The 25,604-nt window shown below is 36.7% G+C and overlaps 4 protein-coding genes and 2 long non-coding RNA genes across 13 annotated transcripts in view; 2 read left to right on the top strand and 4 right to left on the bottom strand.

The window, feature by feature from the left end:
* LOC100709195 (uncharacterized) overlaps positions 1–25,604 on the bottom strand; it is a 1,346,887-nt gene that overhangs the window by 491,933 nt on the left and 829,350 nt on the right. The gene's annotated exons all lie outside the window — the stretch shown is intronic.
* The window catches only part of LOC112846698 (uncharacterized), a 961,229-nt gene that overhangs the window by 273,029 nt on the left and 662,596 nt on the right, over positions 1–25,604 (top strand). The gene's annotated exons all lie outside the window — the stretch shown is intronic.
* The window catches only part of LOC102076453 (Ig heavy chain Mem5), a 900,359-nt gene that overhangs the window by 244,791 nt on the left and 629,964 nt on the right, over positions 1–25,604 (bottom strand). The gene's annotated exons all lie outside the window — the stretch shown is intronic.
* LOC106096470 (immunoglobulin mu heavy chain) overlaps positions 1–25,604 on the bottom strand; it is a 1,110,954-nt gene that overhangs the window by 463,401 nt on the left and 621,949 nt on the right. The gene's annotated exons all lie outside the window — the stretch shown is intronic.
* LOC112846703 (uncharacterized) overlaps positions 1–25,604 on the top strand; it is a 297,478-nt gene that overhangs the window by 271,415 nt on the left and 459 nt on the right. The gene's annotated exons all lie outside the window — the stretch shown is intronic.
* On the bottom strand, positions 5,020–9,206 carry LOC102081114 (uncharacterized). Of its 2 annotated transcripts, XM_025906593.1 has the most exons (6): positions 9,011–9,206; positions 8,100–8,245; positions 6,744–6,839; positions 6,059–6,382; positions 5,703–5,732; positions 5,020–5,583 (listed from the first exon to the last, which is right to left on the bottom strand). In XM_025906593.1, the coding sequence occupies exons 3-6, from the start codon at positions 6,787–6,789 to the stop codon at positions 5,228–5,230; spliced, it is 756 nt and encodes a 251-aa protein (XP_025762378.1). In that variant the 5' UTR covers positions 6,790–6,839; positions 8,100–8,245; positions 9,011–9,206; the 3' UTR covers positions 5,020–5,227. The 2 variants fall into 2 exon arrangements, with proteins under 2 accessions (XP_025762378.1, XP_025762379.1); XM_025906594.1 differs by lacking the exons at positions 8,100–8,245; positions 9,011–9,206 and having other exon boundaries at positions 6,744–6,902.

Genomic DNA, 25,604 nt, shown 5'->3' with positions numbered 1-25,604 from the left:
AGCCATGTTTTTTGTTTTTTTTTTACATTTTTTTTTTTTTACAATTACAAAACTGGTTCTCATAAAATCATTGTGTCAACTTGTTTTTACATTTCTGTTTATTGTCCTTACCTTAGTGGTTTTCATCACAACCAATAAAACTAAAATATTGTCTGAGATAATTACAGCTGCTAAACTGTGGGTGTCGAGATCAAAAACAGTCTGCAGAATCTTCGTCTGCTGATACAGCTGCTTTCTCTTGTTGTCTCTGGCTACAGCTGCATGAGAAAAATAAACACAAACACTGTTACATCTGATGCTTGCAACTAGAGTTATTATAGGTTTGCTTTTTCTAATTAGTTTTTTAATTTTATTCCATTTTGACTTTCTATGTTTAATTCAGTTTTGTTTTAGTAAGAATAATAGATGTTAGCAATGTTGTAACTTCTCACAACCTGCTCCTGTCCTTTAGATAAGCTGGTAAAAATACAAAATATAAAAAATATAAGTGAAAATCTTCCCCTTCCAAGTAGAGACTTCAAAGCACTGGTCCCATCTTGTAGTTGGTACTAAAACTATGAATGAATTGTAGAGAAAAGTATTCTTCTCTGCTTTCCATTATGCTGCTAGATAAATTGGGCTGAACTTGGAAGTCATCTTTATTGTCTTTAACCTGGTCAAATTATTCTATTGCTGCAAGCACAAGTGCCTCTCAAAGACATTTTTGTAAGTGTGTAAATCAGTGTGGCCACTCCACACTGTGACACATATTTGTTCAAAAACCTCTGCCACTGTGTAGCTGTCACACATTATAAAAGACAAATAATTTGTCAAATAAAAGTTTGAAAAGATGCAAAAGCGTAGTGCTATTTTAGTGACCATTATATTTTCATGAATATAAATTCACGCTGTTTAACAACAAAAATGAAAACAAAAAAAATCATCTAGCAATAACTTAATGAGAAGAGTTACTACCCTGTTATTACTATATTGTGCATTGTCTTTGCAGTTATAGCAAACACATTTAAAAAAAAGTTTTGGTTTGCTATATTCTAATAATTTGTAGATTTTCACTATTGTTGTACCTATCTCCTAATTTTTATCATGTATTTAAAAAAATGACTAATGTTAATTGTTAATTAATAAATAAACAATTAATGATCAAATTATTGGTATGTATGTCATTTAGAAAAAATAATACTTTTTCTGTACTGTGCTTCACAATTAATAGGATAGAGGAAGTTGTAGAGGGGTTTCTTTATGTGGTATTTGTTATGAGGTATGTAACGCTGTGTTGTGCTACACAGTGAAACAAGCTCTTACCAAAACCTTCCCACTCTTGCTAGACCTTAATAGTTTTAGACTGTGAAGACAACAGGATGTTGTAGTTAAGATGCAACAAACCCTTATAATATTTTAAAAAGGTTAAAGAGAATATTTCTGTGTTATCTTCTGATTATCCACAACATGGTAGTAAACAAATATTGGGCAGCTGTTTCCACAACTTCTAGCTTTAGTGTTGAGTGCACTCTTTTATCCTTATGTCAAAATCATTATTCTTTGCATGAGAATGCAAATACATTAATGTATTTTCTCTCTTTGTTGCTGTATGCTCCTGAGGATTAACATAGATATTTGGTATCTTATATATGACTTTTTATAGAGGCGCTGTTTTTTTTAGATTTTCATAGTTTCCAAACAATGCAATGGATAAAACTGCAAATCTGAATGGATGTTAAAATATATGTTAATGAATGTTAATTAGAATAAAACTGAAGCATTGACTGTCCTTAACCCTAATAACCGCTGCAGCCAAACAGAGTGCCTGACGAGCCCAGTTGTAAGTAAGCTATTAAGACTCGACTGTACACTGTGTTCGTGTTTTCCTCAGAAACCATAAGTTCAGTTGGAGCAGCCTTTCAACGCCTTTCTCTGTCTCTCGCTAGTAAAGTTGACCCAGACAACAAAGTAAAGCTAGTTTTTGGCTACGAGCCCGACATGGAACCCGACGTATTAGCCAGAGGTCCCTTTACTACGGTTTGGAGCCGCGGACCTGTTTTATATACGCACAGAATAGTTTTCTATACAAGATCGCTGCAAAAAGTGCCCCCTTACCTAATGTCCACCCTACTGTTACTCATTTTATATTAAGATTTTAAAATCTAGTTGGTTTTGGTATGGCGAGTAACCTTCAGTAATAATAATAAATCACACAGCAATAGTACATTCATGTAGTTATAAAAAGCATGATAATATATTAAGTCATCCAAAATATTTAGAATACGTTACTCTCATTGAGTAACGTAATGGAATACGTTACAAATACATTTTGGGGCATGTAATCTGTAATTTGTAGTTGAATACATTTTAAAAGTAACCTTCCCAACACTGTGCACCAATGCTGTAGGTATTCAAAGTGGCATTCTGAAGATGTACCACAGCACCATAGGCCACCTCTGGGTTTTATAGGTGTACAATAAAGGGCAGACACCTGGTCCATAGTATCTACATCTCCTTTGGTTTTGTTTTACAAGGCAATCAGTTGTGCTTTTTTTCCCCTTTCTGGTATTTTTATCCACCATTTTGTTGTGCTACATCGTGTTCAGGAGTACAACAGCCATTTCTCTCTTGCTGACCATGCTAAGACTGCCAGTGAATCCAAACTCTGTGTTATAAACCTCCCAGGACGGCCTTGTTTGGCATGTACTGTAGCAATTTGTAGCTCCCCCAAATGGCACAAGTTGTTCGTCTATAGTGACACAATCACTGGGGGTAAATTGCTGTCTGAATGCTGAATGTGGGCTGCTTGCTAGTACTTGCTATGTAAAAGAAAAATCCTCTTAAGGGGTGGTACTCATTGTGGTCCACAAAATATACATTCCTGACAGTCACAGCTGATAGAAATCAAAAGATTCCATGAACTTCCATAGAAAATTAATGTGTGTCATTTTTGATTCTCTTATACATCTAAGAGGTTAAATTTCATTTTTATACATTACTTTTTATAATTTTATAATTGTCTCTTGGATGCAGTTCTTGAGGCTCCATTCACATTTTTGAGCGCATGTTCTGGCTTTGTCTAAAAACATTTATGCCTTCTAAAAACATGTGTTTCAAAGGTTTTAGTAAAGTTTTATTTTGATTTTTACTGGTATGAAGAAATCCACTGGTGCAGATGTGGCCCCAAAGATGCAGAGAAGCAGCTCTGTAAAACGACATGTTTAGAACATTACTGATAACATTAGTTTGTCTGTAAGTGTAAATCAAATGTGATATGTAAATATTAAGTATGCTGTCAGATGAGTATCTTGTTTCAGGGAAATAAATCCACACTTGCAATGGTTTCTGCACAGTTTTACTTGTGCAGGTGTGGCCAGAGAGGTCCACCAAGAAACTAAAAAACTCCAGACACTACTGACAACACAAGTTTACTGTATAATGACCTCGATTGTTGTTATATTCTTAGAACTCTTGGAAAAATGATAAAGCAACATCCTGAAATGCTTTCAATGCTTATTACATGCTCACATTCATACTCGCTTTAAGTTTTAAGGTGCCAAATATTATTTACTGAATTTAATGAATCATTTAAAGAGAACAAACAGTAATTTCATTTGGTTATTTACTATTACTTAAAGTAAAATGTAGGAAAATGTTAATTTTAAGTAATGCAGTTTCATTTTATTGATTTATTTTCCACAGTTCACAAATTTGTTAATTGGGTATTTGTATATTGCAGCCATTAAATAAAATAAATAAATGATTATGCACAGAAAACGAGAATGAAAACTGATTTTAATAATAGATGAAAAATAATGATGCACCCATTCAAACACAAATATTTTTATTCTTCTTTAAGAAGCAAAATTATATAATTTCCATCATGAAAGTTTGCTTTTGTGAGATGTGAGTTTCCATGTACTGCATTTTCTTGTAATTGAGTTTATACTACATTGCGACTCACAGTCTTTAGTCTTCAATAAAACTGAAATGCAGAAAACACAGTCTCTATGTTTACCTTAAGAAGGCTGATAATTATGTTATAGAAGAGAGAGAATATGAAGAGGAATATGAAGGAGGAAGTTGTGGACCACAGGCTGCTAAAATCCTCTTCAATGATGACATTGTCCCAACTCAGATCGCAAAGATCATCTAAGAAGTGGAAGGTACTTGGTTAGAAGAGATCTATGTGCATTTGTTTTCTGTTTGTTTATCAGGCTAATGTTGTGTGTAATTTTTATCTAAGGTAAAAGAGCGTCTCAGTCCCACCAAGTTTTCACTCATTTGTTGCCTCAAGCAGTTCAAAAATAATGAATGTATCTGGATCCCCTCCACAGTCTGCGAGCATTCTAAAGCCAACTTCCGGAAGAGAGTGCCCTTACTTAACCATACACAAACTTATATATGAAAAATGTGCTACTATCTGATTGGTTAAAAAACCGTTGGGGAGGGCCATGGTTTAGATGTAGCCCCCTCGGTAGGCACACAGGTTAGTCCCAACCTCCTTGCCGTCTTCTTTTCCTCCATCGTGTGCAGCTTCACCTAGTGGTGGAAACCTGCTGCTCCTGCCACTCTCCAGCTATCTCTTCTCACTGTTACGCACACACACACACACACTGGCCTGTCTCTTCCTAACCTGCTATCTAGTTTCATACGGACGAGGCAGCGTCTGTCTGTGAGAGCTTATTTTTATACCTATTATCTGTGAGCTTTTATTTAACCTTGCCCTGGTTTACTCCAGCATTCTTGCACACAGCCTTTCACTCAGTCTCACAAACAACTCTCAAATCATGTAAATCAATAACTTTTCTACTTATTTTATTTCGAGTCCTCAGTATGCAATTAACTATCAAAGTGATCTAAAATTAATAACAGTCCCCATACTATTTGCCAGCTAAGGTTTTGTAAACCAAACTTTTCTAGTCATGCCAGTAATACATTTTCCCCATTTGTCTTAATGAAAAGTTGAAAAATGGAGTGGTTTATGCGTATGTCTGCTTTTAGTCTCATTTCAAGTTATTCATTTACATATAGACCAAAGAGTTTCCATGCAACATTTATTTCAAACATACAGCACACATATCAAGCAATTAGACACTGTGACTCACACAGACTGAAGAACAACATGATGACAACAAAAAGCATTGATTTTCTCTCACGGTGACTGACATCACAAGTGCACAGGTTTTCATTTAGAAAACTATCACAGACAAAGAATGACGCAAGCAGAAAATATCACATTTAAAGCTTAGTAGTTTAAGTCACATTCATCGCGATTACCATGGGCGCTGGACACTTGTTTTGAAATATTTTCAGATCGGACATGGCAGGTGAACGTTTTGGCTGGATCTTTTTTGTACCAGTTTTCCTTAGTGGTGGTGTAAAGACTCATACTTCGCCATTTTTTGTCATTTTTGCTCTGATGTGCACGGATGTTGGTGCCTGTAACATAACGTCCAGGATTTCTTCCATTACTTTCTGACCATTTGATTTTATACATCTTATTCACAGTACTGGTGACGAGACACACCAGAGTGATTTCATCTTGAGGATTTAACTGGTCAGTGTGGAGCTGGAGGGGGATGTGGACTGTCACCGTTGGCCCTGTCCCATCAGAAAGAGATATTCAATAAACAGGGAGATTACTATATAAGAGAAGACATTGAGTACATTACGTAAATATGTGAACACACCGAGTGTGTGTGTGTGTAATTGTAACATACTGTTTGTCGGATTCGCAGTTGTGGAAACATCTGATGAGGAGATAAAAAAATTATTTTAAAAAGCTACTGTATTTGATAATGTGTTAGACCTCAAATTATTGGCATTTAGTTCTAATCATACTCCTACATTTTTTTGCATTTTTTAAAAAATCCTATCAGATTTTGGGGTAACTTTAAAATATATTACTAACACTTAAATGTCACTACAGTAGAACTGAAATAAACTACTAAAAATAATATGATTTATGACTTATCATAAAGCTTACCTGGTTTTATGGTTATACCTTGTTTTATTACAGAATCAAAGTGTTTTGCTTTGGGGGTTTTTTTTATAAAGAAAAGTATCAGTTACTCACCTAGTGTGTTGTCTCTGTCACTTTTATTCAAAGATGCATTTTGCCCTCCCGTAAACACACAAGTGAATTCAGTATCTTCGTTCACATCACTGGAATTTACAGTGAGAAAACTTGCTGCGTTGTACACTTTCTTTCCATCTGCCTTTCTTGATTCAGAAACTGTAGTGATCAAATCTATTTTGCTCGTGATGTCTGCTCCATTTTTCAGCCATTTGATCTCATGTTTCTTTGGTGCAAACTCTTTGGCAAAGCAGGAGGCAGTATAGGTACCGTCCTCAATAAAGGAGGAAAGAACTTTAAGAGTTGGATTCTGCTCAAACACCTCTGAAAAATAAAGACGTACACAAATGTATTTATGCAAAAGCATGGAAAAGTTTGGACACACCTTCTCATTTAATTGTTTTCCTTTATTTTTACTACTTTCTGAATTGTTGATACATACTGAGGATATCAAATATTTGAAACACGATATATATGGAATTATTTAGAAAAGAAAAAAAAGATAAATGACTTTAAATACATTTTATATTTCAGATTCCTGAAAGGAGCCATCCTTTACTTTGTTGCCAGCATTGCTATGTAGTTGTGGAAAAGTTGTAGAAAAGAAAATTATCCTAACCATGAATAAAAAGAACATGAAAATCATTTGTTTGTATTTATTTATTTATTTAGTAAAAAGTTTTACCTGCATAGCAGACAGTCAAAAGCAGCATCAATGTCCTACAGTCCATCTTGTTTAACTGTGTGTGATGGTCCAGTATCTCTGGATGGTTTCAGCAGTCTCATAAGTAGAGGTGGAAGAAAGAATATTTGCATTTGCACCTCCTCAAACCCATAACAGAAATGTTTAATAATAAATAAAGAGTTTTTACTTAGAATAAATTGCCCCGCCCCCCAAAAAAAGAAAAAAACTGTGCTAAAAACTGAACTATTAATTTGTGTACATTCTTCTCTGTTGTCACATAAGTACAACTAGAATGGAATTGGCAGTCATCTCTATTGTGTTGAACCTGGACAATTAAGCTGCATTTTAATGTTGGGTTACAACTATGAATTAATGTAATTTACTATGAACTTTTCTGAAACTATGTTTTGTCTCTGAGGCAGCAGTGTACAGGAAATTGCCTTTAAATGTAAGAAAGAAAAATCAAAAGTAAAAACAGACATTGTGCTTAATAACTTAGCCATTATAAGTGAAAAACAGGCAAGAAAGATGTATCATCAAATCAACTCTAAATGAAGCTGACAGTTAAAATAGTTTCTACTTGTGTCAACACCTAATATAATATAATATATTAAATTTTACATTTCTGTAATTAATTTTGCTTATTTTTCATAGTTGTAAAGTGCCTGTTTCAGACAAGTGAAACTGCCTTATCTGAGTTTCACTTGTCAACAAATAATTAAATAACTCTAAAGATTAAAACAAAATTAAAAAAACATTATAAGATATATAAATTGCAAGCCCTCAACCTGATACAGTGCAGATAAAGCCAAATGTTCTTTGTTATGGTGATAAATAGGTAAACAAATCTTTGTGAGAGTCAACAAAAGATGTAGAAAAATTAATTATCTTCCAAAATGATGTTATTGAAAGATTTTGTTTAAATTGGATTAAAAAAAAGTTTCTTTTTTTAACTTTTTGATACAACTAGTTGTTCTTTTTTGTGTTGCTCTACACTGATGTCCAGTATCTAAAGACAGTGAGTTTGGTCAAACTTTGAAATATGTTTGTTTTCTGATTAAATTTTTGTTTTGTTTTCCACTTCTATTTTGCTTTAGTTTAATTTTGCTTTGCCTTCTTTATGCTCTCTGCTTTATCAACTTTGTTTTAAAAAAACAAAGGCACACAGTTGTCTCCTAAAACTGTAAGTTTGAAATCCATCCTCAATCACACACTAAGGTAGAGTCAACATTAATCGGCCTGTTTTCTAGACTGCAGCCACTGCCCTCTAATGTTCTGATGAGTATAAATTACAAAACTGGTTCTCATAAAATCATTGTGTCAACTTGTTTTTAAATTTCTGTTTATTGTCCTTACCTTAGTGGTTTTCATCACAACCAATAAAACTAAAATATTGTCTGAGGTAATTACAGCTGCTAAACTGTGGGTGTCGAGATCAAAAACAATCTGCAGAATCTTCATCTGCTGATACAGCTGCTTTCTCTTGTTGTCTCTGGCTATGGCTGCATGAGAAAAATAAACACAAACACTGTTACATCTGATGCTTGCAACTAGAGTTATTATAGGTTTGCATTTTCTAATTAGTTTTATAATTTTATTCCATTTTGACTTTCTATGTTTAATTCAGTTTTGTTTTAGTAAGAATAATAGACGTTAGCAATGTCGTAACTTCTCACAACCTGCTCCTGTCCTTTAGGTAAGCTGGTAAAAATACAAAATATAAAAAATATAAGTGAAAATCTTCCCCTTCCAAGTAGAGACTTCAAAGCACTGGCCCCATCTTGTAGTTGGTACTAAAACTATGAATGAATTGTAGAGAAATGTATTCTTCTCTGCTTTCCATTATGATGTCAGATAAATTGGGATGAACTTGGAAGTCATCTTTATTGTCTTTAACCTGGTCAAATTATTCTATTGCTGCATTTTAATGTTGGATTGCAGCAATAGAATCATTTGACAAGTAAAAATGTATTACATTTTTTAAAAGCTTTGTCTTTCAGGTTTATGCTTTAAAAGAATGTATGGGAAGTTACCATTAAAGGTAATGTAACGTAATTAAGTTTTATATGTTTATATATTAATTTATATATTAATGTTATTTCACAAGAAATACATAAATCATTGTGGAGAAAATTTCTTTTGGATTAAACATCAACATATGGCATGTTCATTGAAATGAAGATTATACAGACAAAGTCAAATGCTCTGTGTCATTGTGATAAATTGAGGAAGTATGTTTGGTATGACTCCTCTAGTATTTTACTCACTGTGTACTATCTGGCACAGTAATAAACTGCTGTGTCCTCGGCCTTCAGATTGTTCATCTGTAGATAGACTTTACTGCTGGAGTCATCTCTGGAGATGGTGAATCTACCCTGGACAGACTGGGAATAAAAGATAGGAGTACTAGGTATATCTATATAAGCAATCCACTCCAGCCCTTTTCCTGGAGCCTGTCTGATCCAGCTCCACTCTCAGCTTCCAAAGTTAAATCCAGATATTGTACATGTGAGTCTGTGTGACTCTCCGTGTCTTTTGACAGCTGGTTCAGACTCTGTTATGGTCTGACCTTTAACACAACTTGAATCAAAGACAGCAAGAAACAGGAGTGCTACTATGGGCAGAAATCTGTGCCATCAGAAACTGAATTTGAATAAGTTAAATTTGAATCTGAATTGTAACTTGAATAAATGCTTTTGAAAACTGAATTTGAATTAGTCGTATTTGAAATTGAATTTATGGTTTGAAAATGATCATCACTAAATTGAAATTGAATTTTATATATTGAAAATGAATTCATTTGCTTTGAAACTGCATTTCATCCTTTAAAAATTCAGCTCTCCAATAATTTCAGTTTCACTCCCACCATTCAGTTTCAGTTCTACAATTCAATTTCAGTTCCAAAATTCAGTTTTTTGGGACTTACATCCGGTTCTGGTTCAAGCGCAGATTAATAGAACTACATTTTACTAGCTCACCGAACGTGTTACTGACGGGAATCTACAGCGTCTTGAGCTGAATTAAGACTTCAGAAGTCATTCGTCATGTCGAATGACCAGCGGATAAACTCTCAGGTTGGTAATAAATATATTACATGTATAAAAACAAGCGTCATGTTAACAAATGATAGCCGTACAGTAACTTTTATGCTTATTGTAGCTGGTAGCTAAAAACGTGCTACCTTTCTGTAAGCCATGTTGACAGTGTGTCAGATATGTTCACAACTCCTTTAAATATGATCAGATAATGAGATTCTCACTAGATCACTGACATTGTGTTTACATTAAGGTCCTCCTATCACATTCAAATTATATTTCTAAAATCAAATTGTGAAAATCAAGGTGTGAACTCAGATTTGCACACTCATCATTGAGTGGGGGAAGTTGTAACGCTGTCTTTTTACAGCTGGTTGAGACTCACAGAGAGTGGAATTAGAGGTGAAAGTTAGTTCAGTAAACAGTTCAATGTGCAAACAAACAATGGAGACGACGGAGAGGAATAAAACGGAGAGGAGAAACTCACAAAAACAAACACAGGCAGGTGAGGGAAGGCTTGTTGCTGACTTAAATATATTTTCATTAGATTAATTCAATTTAAAGCAATGACTGAGCAGACTGTTCATTTTCTCTCTCTGTTTTTCTCCTTTTTAAAGCAGTTTAAATGCTTGTGCAGGTAAACAGTGTCTTCCCCACAGCTGCTATTAAAACATGATAAGTGGAATAAAATGAAGATCAGTTTTTAACTAGACAAAGACCTCTGAAGATGTCATGATACTGAAACACTACATTTATTGTATTTCATCTATTTAAACAGTTGAGAAGTCTGGTGAGTCCTGTAATGATCCTCTCACATATGAACAACTTCCTTTGAGTATCTTTAATAATGAGATGACCTTCATCATGACACCGGAGGAGACTCCAGTGGAGAATTTAACTGTGTGAAATGTAACCTCTCCGACAAGTGCGAGACTTTCTTACACTAATATCCTTAATAGATTTAGTATTAGTAATAGTGTTATTATACTACAATTATGATGAAGCTGCTGTTTGCTGTTGTCTCTGGAGATGGTAAACCGGCCTTGGACTGACTGAGAATAATAGATGTAAGCACTGTCATATTTGATGTTTGCAACCCACTCTAATGCTTTTCCAGGTGCCTGTCTGACCCAGGCCATCCAGGAGTCACTGAATGTGAATCCAGAGGCTGTACAGGTCAGTTTGTGGGATTCTCCAGGTCTTTTAACCACTGGTTCAGACTCAGTCAGAGTCTGACTATCGACACCTGTAAAATCAAAAGAAATGCAAGTAACTTTGTATTTGTATTATTGTAACTTTATGGAGACAAATATCGGCACAATATTAGCAAAACTCTTCACCTGCCCAGCAAACAGTTAAAAGCAGCAGTCCTGTCCTACAGTCCATCATATCGATCTGTGAGTCCACTGCTCTGTCATTCATTCTACAGTCAGATAAGTAGAAGTGAAAGACATCTGAGTTTGCATTAACTCCTCCTCACTGGATGACTGAAGCTAAATTTAGTATGGACATTGTTTTTTTTTTTTTCATCTCATATGTTGAAGACTGTGAATTGAGTTGCGTGCTCAGTTCTGTCAGCTACAAGAAAACATAGAGATCAAAATGGAACATGATAATAAAATAATATGTTTATACTAAAATTAGAAAGTTAAATCATTAGTGTCGTTTTTTTTTTAAACAAAGAAAAAACACTGTACTACAAAGCTGTGTTATTAAAAACTGGCACAAAGCTATGTAAAATTATTCTGTTCTACAAAGTGAATTTGAAGCTGAACTAAATAAAAGAATCAGTCAGCAGTAATGGCAAATCTATGTTGCTTATGTGTTATTAAAGTAAAACCAGTAGTCAACAAAAAGATCTGATCCCTTTTAAACTGATATAAGTTTTTGTAGGTGTGTCAAAGGGAAAATTACTCAGTATGAATAGAATTTTTGTGATAGTTCAATTATCTTTTTACTATTAAAAAAATATTATTACATTAATATTGGGTACTGAATGATTTTTTGCAGTTTTTAAACTGACTCCTGTTACTGTGGTGGTTGAGCACTATAATAAACAGCAAACTGTTCTCTGCTGTCTCTGGAAAAAAAGGTAAACTGGCCTTGGACTGACTGAGTATTTGTTGCTTCCACTATAATTGTCAACCCAGGAAACCCACTCGGAGTCCATTTGTGTTCTCTCTCTCTAACTAGAGGTAACATCTAAGGTTTGCAATGAATCCTCCTCAGTTGAGGATAACAATGGGATAAGCTTGTCTATCAACTTTTTTACTGTGTGTTATCCACAGCAAACTGAATTAGAGCCAAATTTATTATTCATTGTAATTTTTTGATTATCCATTATCAGAGATGGGCAGTAACGCGTTACTGTAATCTGATTACTTTTTTCAAGTAACGAGTAATGTAAGGGATTACTATTGCAAAAACGGTAATTAGATTACCGTTACTTTGATTTTTTGCGAGAACGTCTCATGACAGTGACATAAGCGAGTGCGACGTTCGTGACAACAGCTGTCTGCAGATCATAATATATCGAGTGCGGGACAGAGTGTAGCATGCAGCGTTTAAAGCGTGGAAGTACTGACCTTATTTTGAGTTTGATTCCATAAAAAGTGACAAAAACATTAGTGTCCGTTGTGCGTGGGAAGAAAACTTCTTTTTACAGCGAAAAAACCCCTAAACTTCCAAGCAAGCACCGAGTGTACTACGACGTAATGTGAAATTCACAGAGAAACTCGCGGATTCTTCCACTGACCGCTGCGGCACACCTGCACCAGGGTAAACCTCCTCCGCCTACCCCAGTCCTGCTTTACAGGTGAAAATAGAGCAACAGGACCGCTAGTCTTTGATTTTATTTATTTTCTGCTGTGTTTTACTTGCATCTATTTGAAAGAGTGAGTGTAAACACAAAAAAATATTTTATTTTATGTGCTGGAATGTGCAGAAAATAGGTTTAAATGTTAAACAAATTTCTTCCAGTCAGAGAATGTTGCATATAATTTAATTTTTGCTTGATGCATAAAGTTAAAAGATTAAAACTAATAAAACAAGTTTTAAAAAGAGACTTTTCCATTTGATTACATTTTGTATGATGAATTATGCAGAAAAAGTAGAATTGGGCTGAAAGATCTATCGCTTTATCACCTATTCAGGTTGTAAATCGTGTTTTTAAAAAGTAACTAAGTAACTAAGTAATCGATTACTTTTGAAAATAAGTAATCAGTAAAGTAACGGGATTACTTTTTGGGGGAAGTAATCAGTAATTAGTAACTGATTACTTTTTTCAAGTAACTTGACCAACACTGTCCATTATTCATTGTTTTATGAATAACAATAATATTTTGAATTAAAGTTCTCTTCCAAAACAAGTCAAAGTCAAAGCTTCAGTGATGCAGCTTTGTCAACCTTTTGTTTTAAACCAGCTTTGTTTTAAACCTTTTCTGCTACTCCATATATCTATTTGTAATATTAACCCTTGAAGTGCCAGGTGAATTGATATATGATGATTTGCTGTTATTTACTTCAGGATTTAAAGCGAAACCCACCGTTTTAAATTTTTTGCTTTCATTTATAAATGCTTTGTAAGATATAGATAATCCCCATTTTTTATGAGGTCACACAAAGAACTTAACTAACAAATAGTAACTGCTTGAATTAATCATGGTTATGTGTCCTTTTATGAAGCAATTGCAAACAGCTACAAATGGAGGCTACAAAGCTTCAATGATGACTCATCATTGCCTTTGTTAAAGCTGATTGTATGATAACGGACCTTAGCCAAGCAGCCAGATCCTGATCATCAACAGGTAACAAAGTTGTATTAACAGTCTAGTGCAGTTCTTTCTGTCCTGGACACCGTTTGGATTTTATCATCATGCATCATGTTATTGTCCTTTCAGTTATAGATGCTCTCTGCATATGAACTGATTTTACCTGACAGTACCTAAGGAAGTGTACAGGAAGAAACAGACCTGATTGATTGTTTTATTTTTTAAATTAAAGTAATACTATAATTATAGCGTTATCATTGAATTTAGTACAATAATATTTTACATTACTGCATTGCATTACTTTGGAACAAGCGACAATCAGTGTTATTTGAGTTTTATTTACTCAGGTTTTTCCATAGAATTTCTTCTTGGCTAACTTTTACACAATCAGAAAAAGGTATGTGGTAGTTAAACAATATAATACTCTACAAACTCTCTGCCTCGTACTCTTATTTGTATTCACAGTTACACAAAATGCTTTTGGTGGCTGTGTGTTGCTGGGTATTTGTACGCGCCTGTTAGTGGTTTGGATCATTGTGTTGTTATGTGCACAGTAATAGACAACTGTGTCCTCAGGCTGCAGATTCTGTCCTGTTATTGTCACTGTGCCAGGAGAAGTTTCTCTGCTGACTTGTTCTTTAAAGCATCATTTTTGTTACCACTCCCATCATACCAAATCTGGAAAATCCATTCCAGTCATTTTCCTTCATGCTGTCTGATCCAACCTGATATAGCCAGTGCGTCTGGCTGGATGTGATCAATACAGTGCACACCTGTTTAAGCAGAAATCAGTATGACTTAAATTATTCATTTAAATACTTAGTATTTCTGTTGTGTTTAGTAGTGTGAATTGACCAAAGATTCTCACAGGATACTGTAGCCAGCAGGTTGTTACTGAAGCTGAACTGATATTAGCTCTTCTGCCCCCTCACTGATGCAGCCACACACTGCATAGTTTTGTGGAATTGTGTGGTGTTCATTACAATAAAAGGACTGTGCATTTGCACAAAATGCAATTAATTTTTAATAATTAGTTAATAATTAATAATACATTTTAATGTGAAACTTCAGTGACTGATTACAGGTTTAAATGCAATAGTTGAAACCACAGTTAAACAGTTGAAACCTGCACTTGTTTTGTTTTGATTTGTTTTATTATATTTATGCTTTTTTTACTACCTTAAGGCATTGCAAACCCACATGAGTTTTTATGATTGTATCTCTTTATTTCTCAGGTTTTTTCATAACTGTAGGGTCTGTACTTTACAATATATAGTGCCTTGAGGCAACTTTTGTTGTGAGTTAGTACTGTATAAATAAAACTGAATTGAATTAAACTCAATATATTTTGTATTAGGTGTATTGCTGGGATAGTTGCAAAGCAGGAAAAATGTTTCATTAGCAGAAGTTATTATTATTATTATTAAATCTTTTTTTTAAATAGCAAAACTCAAAACAAGGATGTTGTTTCAAATAGGATTTTGTACAGCTGCTCAAACACTTTCAGTCACTGTGGCTCTCGAGCACAATAATAAACTGCAGAATCTTCAGTCTTCAGATTGTTCATCTGCAGATACAGCTGCTGTCTGTTGTTGTCTCTGGAGATGATAAAATGGCCTTGAGCCGACTGAGAGTAGTAAGTGGTTCCCCCACTTGTGATGTCAGCAATCCACTCCAGCCCTTTGCCCGGTGCCTGTCTGATCCAATCCATACTGTAGCTGCTGAATGTGAATCCAGAGGTTGTGCAGGTCAATTTATGGGATTCTCCAGGCCTTTTATCCACTGGTCCAGATTCTGTCAGAGTCTGAGAATTTACACCTGTCAATAGAAACATTCAGGCAGATAAGAAAAGAAAATTAAATACCTTTCAGCAGATGTAAAAAGAACATTAAAATTGTTTTAGTAGAGTTTAACCTGCACAGTAGAGAGTCAGAATTAGCAGCACTGTCTTAGAGTCCATCTTGTTAAACTCTGTCAGTCCACTGTTCTCTGCAGGCTCTCAGCAGTAAGATAAGTAGGTGGAAGTCATCTCAATATTTGCATAGGAAACATCAAAGGTAGAAATATATGAACGCAATACGGATAAAATCTTGGAGAAGCTCACGGCTCTTCAACGGGAAATTGATAGACCTGGTGACCAGTGATGGACATTAACCCTTTCACGCATAGTGGTCACTGCAGTGGGCAGCTATTCAAAAGCTGTTTTCTTGTATTTGTGTCAGTGTTGACTTGCACATAAACCACTATATTGGACACTGATGTGTCACTCCATATCCTGCCATGTTTAAAAAAATGAAGTTCAAAATGCACATAAAAGTTAAGTTTTTTTATGACTAAAGATGAATAAAAATACTTATATGTCATAATTCCTGCATTAAAGGGTTAAGAACGACACACATACACACGCACGTACACTAACACAGAAACGCACTCACCCACCCTCCCCCATCCCAAACGCCTCTGATGTGTGTCATGTGCTTTACATGGTGTTAATGAGGTAAAATAATTTCTTTCTCATCACATAAAAAGAAAGAAGAAAACAAAAATATTCAGGAATTAGAAAAAAACCATCAAATCCCTAGAAGAAGCCTACGCGTCCCACCAAGATCAGGAAACATTGAACAAAATACGCAAAACAAAACTAGAATTAAATGAGATAATTGATAAAAAAACAAAATTCTTAGTACAAAGACTACGCTTACAAAATTATGAACATAGTAATAAATCCGGTCAATTTCTAGCATTCCAGCTAAAAATAAATAAAGAAAAAACAACTATATGTGCTGTTCAAGATTCATCTGGGAACACAATATATGACCCGAAACAAATAAACAATATTTTCAGGGATTTCTATAAAACGTTGTATTCACCACAAATAAACCCATCTAAAAAGGAAATTGATCAGTTTTTAGACAACATAACTCTCCCAAAATTATTAGACTCTTAAGCAATGGCACTGGATTCGCCACTGACATCAGGTGAACTCCAGGAAGCCCTGATAAGTATGCCCAATAATAAGGCTCCAGATCCAGACGGCTTGCCTGCAGAATTCTACAAAGAATTCTGGACGATTCTAGCACCAGTTTTTTTACAGAACGTTGTTGGAAATCAAAGAAAAGGGCAGACTTCCATCAAATATGAATTCTGCAAACATTAATCTCCTGCTAAAACCAGGCAAAGACCCTGTATATCTCTCAAGCTATCGTCCAATATCCCTTATAAATGTAGACCTCAAAATAATCTGCAAAGCTCTCTCAAAAAGATTAGAGAAGATAACCCCCCTCTTAATTCATCCTGACCAAACTGGTTTCATAAAAGGTAGGCACTCATCAACAAATACACGTAGATTACTTAATTTGATAGACTACTCATACAGTAAAAACCTTGAAACTACAATATTTTCTTTAGATGCAGAAAAAGCGTTTGACAGAGTTAACTGGAAATTTCTATTTGCAACTCTACAAAAATTTGGTTTTGGATCTTCTTTCATCAACTGGTTAAAAATATTATATAATTCCCCAACAGCTTGTGTCAGAACAAATGACCAGACATCCTCCAGCTTCTATCTCCGGAGGGGCACCAGGCAGGCATGCCCACTCTCCCCTTCACTGTTTGCAATTTTTATTGAACCACTAGCAGCAGCAATTAGACAGAATTCAGTAATTAAGGGCATAAAATGCAAGAACGTGGAAAATAAAATCAGCCTTTATGCGGATGATGTGTTACTCTTTCTCCAAAATTCACAAACCAATATCTCTGGGGTGATTGAATTGATAAACTCTTTTGCAAGAATATCAGATTACTCAATTAACTGGTCAAAATCTACAGTCCTTCCGATTAATTGCTCCTTCGATAATTCCTCTTCTACTCCACTGCAATCGGGAAATATAAAATATTTAGGTATTAATGTTTCTCCCAAGCTTGCAGATCTAACTAAATTAAACCATATCCCACTTTTAAAGAAAGTAGAAGGTGATCTGGCTAGATGGAAATGTCTACCCATATCACTCATGGGAAGGGTTGCCGCTATAAAAATGATGGTATTACCAAAAATAAATTATTTATTCTCAATGATCCCAACTAAACCACCACAAGATTGGTTCAGATCTCTAGATTCATATATGTCCAAATTCCTTTGGAAAAATAAGCCCCCACATATAAGCTTAAAAACACTACAAAAGACCAAGGATAAAGGAGGATTAGAACTACCTAACTTTCAGCACTACTTCTCAGCCAACAGGCTTCAGTTTATCTCAGGATGGCTAAAACATACCCTCTTAGATGAACCTTGGCTAGATGTAGAACAAGCACTTTGCAATAATCTAGAGATTTCAGATCTACCATTTATCAGCTCAAACATCCAACGACATGAATGTTTCAAAAGCATCAGCATCAACTCTTCTCTGCCAGCATGGTGGGAGTTTCTGAAGCTGACTGAGTCTTCATTAATCCCATGCAAACGTACACCTATCTGGAACAACCCTGACATATTACAAAACAATAATATGATAAACTTTTCAGATTGGAGTGGTAAAGGAATCAAATATTTAGAACATATACTAGAAGGAACAGAATTTATTCCATTTGACAGACTAGTTACACAATATGGGATCAACAAGAAAAGATTTTTAGAATATCAACAAATTAAATCCATAGTAAAAAAGAAATTTAAACCGGGTCAAGTTGAACTACAAACACCACCAAGTGTGGTTCAATTTCTTACTCTTAAAACCCCCAAATTACTATCCAAAATATACAGAATGCTTTCTAAAACAGATAAATCAATATCACTTCCTATTGCAAAATGGGAAGCGGATTTATCAGTTAACTTAGACCAAAACTTCTGGTCTCAGATTTGCTTAAAAACCTTTCATCTAATTAGAAATCCCAGTCTTCAATTAATTCAATACAAAATACTACATAGAGTGCACTATACAGGTCATCGGATGTTCAAGATGGGCTTTACGTCTACCAACAACTGCTCACACTGCCAAACCAATTCACCGGACAATTATATCCACGCTCTTTGGTTCTGTCCACCAGTTCAGAAGTTTTGGCGCAGGATATGTGAAGACTTATCAAAGTGTCTGAAATGTAAGATTCCAACTTCCCCTTTAGTGTGTTTGTTGGGCAGCTTAGATAGTGTCACTACAGAAAAGAATATAGCCCATATGGTTTTCACTGCCCTATGCATAGCCAAGAAAACAGTCCTCATGAACTGGAAAAATAAAAATAATCTTAATTCTAACCAACATAGAAATTATCTATTAGATTACATTAGTCTTGATACAGCCTCTGCCACCACATCAGATCAATTGCTCTGGGCTCCGTTGATCAGCTCCATCACCTAGTGGGGGTGGGGGGTCATAGTTTGGTCCCACCTTCACTGTTGTGATTGGTGTGGGGGTAGGGACAGGCTTAGGGCGTCGGGGGTTCCCCAGGAGCATCTTCCTTGGGGGGCTCAACCCGGGGTAGCGGTCATGGCCAATTAGGGGCTCTGTTGGCTCTTAGGTGACGGTTTCCTCTTGGCTGCGTGCAGCGGGGCTAGGGGAGAGTCTGTGCTGACGGACGTGGGTTACTGACCTGGTAGCCTGGATGCCCCTGGGTGGGTCCGGGACGGGCGTGAGGTTCTGGGGGCGCTCCGTCTCTGGGCTGGGGCCCTGGCTGGGCCTCGGGGGCTTGGGTCCTGGTTGGTGTGTTGCCGGGGTTGTGGGCGGGTGGGTGTATGGGGGCCTAGCCCTGGCGCAGGGTGCCGCCAGTGCATCGAGCCACCTGGGGGGCTCTTCAACTGGTGGGGGAGGTTCTCACATCTTGCAGGAGCTTTCCTCTCTTCCGGAACTCTCTCTGCAGGAGGGGGAGATACAGGAGAGGTGGAGGAAGATCTCAGCCTGGGCGTCCATTGTCTTGTGTAGTCTGGAAGATGAGTGGATGATGGGGTGGGTGCAGTTTTCTCTGTGGTGGGGTCGGGTGGACTGTCCCGGGCTCTGTGGGGCCGGGCGGCGCTGCTGCACTGGGCCCCGGTCCGGATGGGCCTGGGCCCCCTTTCCCTGGTGGCTTGCAGAGTATGGGGGTGCCTACTGGGGTCAGCGGGGGAGCTGGCCCCAGGGAGGGGTCACTTGCCCCTCCCTTCCTTCCCTCCCCATCTCCAGCTGCCTCCCTCTTCCCGCTCCACCACAATCACCCACACATGCAGGGCCTTGGGGTAGGGGTGTGTCACCAGGGTGCAGAGGAGGTACCCTGGTGAGCACGGGTGCTCACCAGGGTGGGCAGGTGCTCACCAGGGTGGGGGTGGGCACGCTACACGGAATCCAAAATTACCATCAGGGTGTACACCTCACCCCTGGCGTCATTGCCCACCTCTCAATTTTAAATACACGTAGACATTGAGGGCTAGCAGGAGGGGCTATGCGCTCACCTGCTGCTCTCTGGCAGGTAGCTCCATGCCCTCCTGGGTTTTAAATGCACCTTAGAACACACATACATCAACACTGCATATGAGCGGGTGGAGGGAGGTTTGGAGTCTTCTCACACCCCCCGTTCTCTGCGGCCTGCTGGAGCGGGGGGGCTAGGAGGAGGAGTTGGCCGTCCTACTGGGGTCTGGAACGTGGGGCCTCCCTGCTGCTGCGGAGTCGGGGCGGTCTGCTTCTCCCCACCGCAGGGAAAAGGGTAACACCAACAACTTCAGTCACTGTGGATCCGAGCACAGTAATAAACAGAAGAGTCTTCAGTCTTCAGACTGTTCATCTGCAGATACACCTGCTGTTTGCTGTTGTCCTTGGAAATGGTAAAGCGGCCTTGAACTGACTGAGAATAGGAAGTGCTGCTACCATCATTCCTGATGTAAGCAATCCACTCCAGTCCTTTTCCATGAGCCTGTCTGACCCAGACCAGGCTGCGGTCTCCAAAGTTATATCCAGATGCTGTACAGGTCAGCCTGTGGGATTCTCCTGGTCTTTTAATTGCCGGTTCAGATTGTGTCAGAGTGTGACCATCAACACCTGTCAACAGAAATAAAAAAGGACATCATAACAAAATAAAGTATCATCGTAAATTAAAGAAAAAGAAGAACATCAGTGAAGAGTTTCACCTGTCCAGCAGACAGTTAAAAGTAGCAGTGCTGTCCAATAGTCCATCTTGTTTAACTACAACTGCCCACTGTTTTGTCATGCTCTAAGCAGTCAGATAAGTATAAATGAAAGACATTAAAAAATTTGCATTGACTCCTCCTTAAAACTAGGAAGAAGTGTTGAATCATTAATAATGATTTTTTTCTTTACATTCACTTACATGAAGTCCATCGTCGTTTCACTGATTCCTTCACAGAAACACATTTAGAACGTTTATAGAAAAAAGTAAATATTGCTCATGACAAAAAACGGAATGAAAGTCCTGATATAGACTGCAAAACATATATATATATGTATGATTCTGCAAACACAAAGATAATTATTTGTATTTCCATGTATTGTTGGTGGTTCAGTAGGAAGACTTTTATTCCCTCAGGCATATTATTAGTGTTTTGTCATATTATTGTTATTATTATTAGGCATATTCTGCTCTCCCTCCTGAGCTACAGCTACCCTTTGCCATACTATAAGCTCTCTCTCTCTCACACTGTTATTATTTCTATTCACAATTACAGCACAAGCATGGTTGCTGCTGAGTATTTGCACAGGTCTGTCAGTGGTTTGCATTACTGTGTAGTAACGTGCACAGTAATAAACAGCTGTGTCCTCAGGCTGCAGATTCTGTCCTGTTATTGTCTCTGTTTGAGCATAAGTGTCTCTGCTGATGCTGAACTTGTTTTTTAAAGCATCATCTTGGTAAGTGCCCCCACTATACCATATGTAGAAATTCCATTCCAGTGGTTTTTCTTCACCTCGTCTGATCCAATATAAATTATTTATTTAATTATTTAGGATTGCTGTTGTATTCAGTAGTGTGAGTTGACCAAATCATCTTACATAATGCAGCAGCCAGCAGGTGTTTCAGAACTACAGAGAACATGGTTGATGATGAAGTTGAATTGAACCAATGTGAGCTCTTCTGTCCTCTTATACATCACAGTTATGAGGAAATGCATTATGTCCATTTGAATAAAGGGACTGTACATCTGCACTTGAAAAATTTAATAATGAAGTCTACAAACTGAATACAGATTGGAAACATGAATTTTCTCTACTTCTTTTTTGTATTCATAATATTCTCTGGTTTAAAACATTTTTTTTCCTTTTTTTTTCATAAACTCCTTAACTCCTATAAGCAAATGCATTTTGAAAATCAATAAAGTTAAGAAGGAAATGGAAGAACATGTGGCTCACTGGAAGCAAAACATGAAGAAATGAGAAGTATCTCAAGACCTTTGCAGAGCACTGTACTATACTGTAAACTGTACTGTACATAGATTACTGAAAATGTAATAATACTGAAATCCTGAGAAAATACATTTGAGCAGCTGGAATGTCTGATGAGGCCTGAAATGATCTCCACACATATGAACAACTGCTTATTAACTCACCACCATCTAATCACCACACCGTCTGAACTGTGGGTACCTCTGATAATGAGATCATTTATGCAACTGGAGGAGACCATGGCTGAAAGTACTATAAACAAGGTTCCCACACATCTGCAATATGAACTTCTTGGTAGCATTAGTAAAATCCTCATTATACTACAATTGCCATGCAATATAAATTAAGTAGAATAATGACTGCAGGATTTTGTACAGCTGCTCAAACAACTTCAGTCACTGTGAGTCTCGAGCACAATAAACAGCAGAATCTTCAGTCTTCAGACTGTTCATCTGCAGATACACCTACTGTTTGCCGTCGTCTCTGGAGATGATGAACCGGCCTCTGACTGACTGAGAATAAAAGATGTTAGCACTGTCATAATGGCTTGCAACCCACTCCAGTGCTTTTCCAGGTGCCTGTCTGACCCAGACTAAATAGTAGTCACTGAATGTGAATCCAGAGGCTGTACAGGTCAGTGTGTGGGATTCTCCAGGCCTTTTAACCACTGGTTCAGACTCAGTCAGAGTCTGACCATCAACACCTGTCAGATGAATGAAAAAGAAAAATAACATAGTTACAATACAAGTTTTTATTTGTCAAGGCAAAACAACTAATTACGAGTGAAAATCTTCACCTGCCCAGCAGAGAGTTAAAAACAGCAGTCCTGTCTTGTAGTCCATCATATCAAACTGTGACTCTACTGATCTGTCATTCTCGCTACTGTGAGATAAGTAGAAGTAAAAGACATCTGAGTTTGCATTGATTCCTCCTCACTGAATAGACGGAGCAGAAATTAATATAGTCAACACTTTTAAGTGTTAAAATCACACTGAGCTCAATAACATCCTCAGTTCTGTCACCTACAAGAAAACAGCATAAAAATTAAAAAATTAAAAAGGTACATGAGATAACATTTGAATGCTTTTAAGTCAGAGTTCCCTTAAACAGATCAGACATTGTTTGCACTAACAAGTGTATTCACTAAAAATATCCTCAAGTGGCTCCGAAGCACAAAAATATTACAATAAATAAAATAATTTCACACTGGTGATTTGAATCTGCTTTGGACTGACTGAGAGTAATATTTGCTGATACAGCTGTAACTGTCAAACCAGACAATCACCTCTACTCACTTTCTGACAGCCTGTCTGATCCAGCTGATGAATGAGAATCTCAAAGCTGTGCAGTTCAGTCTGTTTTATTCTTCAGGCCTTCAGTTCCACCAGAGACTTTGAAAGGGTTTTTTTTTCTTTTTTTTTTTCACTTTTACTTCATAGTAGTTTTTGATGCGAATCAGTCCACTCAGTACTCAGGGGTTAAATATTAAATGTCAGTCTAGTGGCTGACAACAGGTGACTGGAGTGTTTATGCAGTTCTGCCACTTTCTTCACTGGCTGTGTTTGTGTCTCAAGCACAGAATTAAAAGTCAGAATTTTCTTCATCCAACCTTTTGACTTTGACATACTTTGTGCTGCTGGATGTGTAAAGTGTGGAGGAAATGGCTTTAAGAAGAAAACTTTCATCCTCCCAATCCAGAGTGTCCTCTGGCTCATTTCATAAACCCATGTGTTTCATGGAACCGTGTCTGCAGGACGTTGTTTTTTATATTTATTTTTAATCAGACTGGGCCAGTCTGATCTCATTCTAATTTCCTGTAAGCGGAAGCATTTTGAAAATTATCCAAAGATTTAAATTATTGTGGACATTGACTAAAAAAGCCAAGCATAGATAATTTTATTAATTCTGTGCTGATGTTTTTGGCTACTTTAGTACTTGAAGTTTTCGATTTTTTTTTTTTTTTTTTTGCTATTTTAAATTCTAACAATAAAGAAGTGTAAGAAATACATAGTCAGTTAAATTACATATAATGAATAGCCTTGCAACAGCCTACTGACCTGTCCAGGGTATACTCCACCTCTCACCCTGTGGGATAGGCTACAGGCCCCCTGCTACACTGAACTGGACAAGAGTAAGAAAATGGAAGGATGGATGGAAGGAATAAAAAATAACATTTTAATTCAGTTAATTAATTTGAATTACTGAAAGTTACTGAAAGAACAGTGACAATTCAAACTGTTGGCCTAACTGTTCCCATCTCCTGAGTCATTAGGCCTGAAATGATCGTCAAAATAAATAAAAAACTGCTTTATTAACTGTGAGTATAATGAGGTAACATTCTTGGTGCCACTGACGGCTTCCAGTCAAGCATGACATTACAGAGAATTAAAATATTCAAAAAATATTCAGTAAAATGTAACTTTATGAGGCTTATCCAAAGACACTGATCATGCAAAACACATGCAACAATCAGGAGCAAAGCGTAGGATTTTGTACAGCTGCTGGAACACTTTGAGTCACTGTGACTCTCGAGCACAATAATAAACAGCAGAATCTTCAGTCTTCAGACTGTTCATCTGCAGATACACCTGCTGTCTGCTGTTGTCTCTGGAGATGGTAAACCGGCCTTGGACTGACTGAGAATAGTAGATCAAAGCACTGTCATATCTGATATAGGCCATCCACTCGAGTCCTTTTCCAGGAGCCTGTCTGACCCAGTGCATGCCGTAGTCTCCAAAGTTAAATCCAGATGTCGTACAGGTCAATCTGTGAGATTCTCCTGGTCTTTTAACTGCTGGTTCAGATTCTGTCAGAGTCTGACAATCAGCACATGGCAACAGTCACAAACAGGAACATATTAAAAAATAAACATGAAGTTTTTTCATGAAAATAAATTAATTAATTAAAAAAAACAACAACATAAAAACAGAGAAAGAGTGTCACCTTCCCAACAGACAGTTAAAAGTAGCAGTGCTGTCCAATAGTCCATCTTGTTTAACTGTGTCGGTCCACTGTTGTGTCAGACTCTGTAAGCTGCCAGATAAGTAGAGGTGAAGACAATGACATATTTGCATTTCCTAAAAGTAGGAGAGGACTGCCAAATCACAACAATGACCTTTACTTATTCAACTGATCTCATGTTACCAAAACTTTAAAGTTTTCACAGATTTCTTCTCAAAAACACATTTACAAACTTTATAGACAAAAGAAAAACAAAACTGCAGCTGTTTTCATAAATAAGATATGTGAAACTCAAAACTTAATACCAATGGTGCAAGCATTAAGACAATGAAAATATTATTTGCAGTAATACTAATGATAAAATCAATTTTAACAATAGTCAATAATAATAAGAGTAATAACATTAGGATTAAGACTAAGAAATTATTAAGAGTAATAATCAAGAGTTTATCCTACCTTCTGTGTTTGGTCTGTTGTGTAAAATCCAGATACTTTTGTTCAACACTTTTATCTCTTTTCAGACTTCTCTCAATAAAATTTAAAAAAGCTGAGTATTGTACATCGTATGTATTTTAAGATATTTTTAAAGTAGTATTATTGTACTGGAATTAATAAACAAAATTGTATTGGAAAAAAAAGCAAACAACAACAAAAATCCAAAACACCAGTTTATGATACAGGGCTTTGCATTTCTAAAAATGTCACAATCTTTATGATTTTTTTTCCAGCTAAAATTTGAAG

This window comes from Oreochromis niloticus, linkage group LG4 (genome assembly GCF_001858045.2).
Source record: "Oreochromis niloticus isolate F11D_XX linkage group LG4, O_niloticus_UMD_NMBU, whole genome shotgun sequence".
NCBI lineage: Eukaryota > Metazoa > Chordata > Actinopteri > Cichliformes > Cichlidae > Oreochromis > Oreochromis niloticus.
This window is presented reverse-complemented; position numbering and strand designations above follow the sequence as displayed.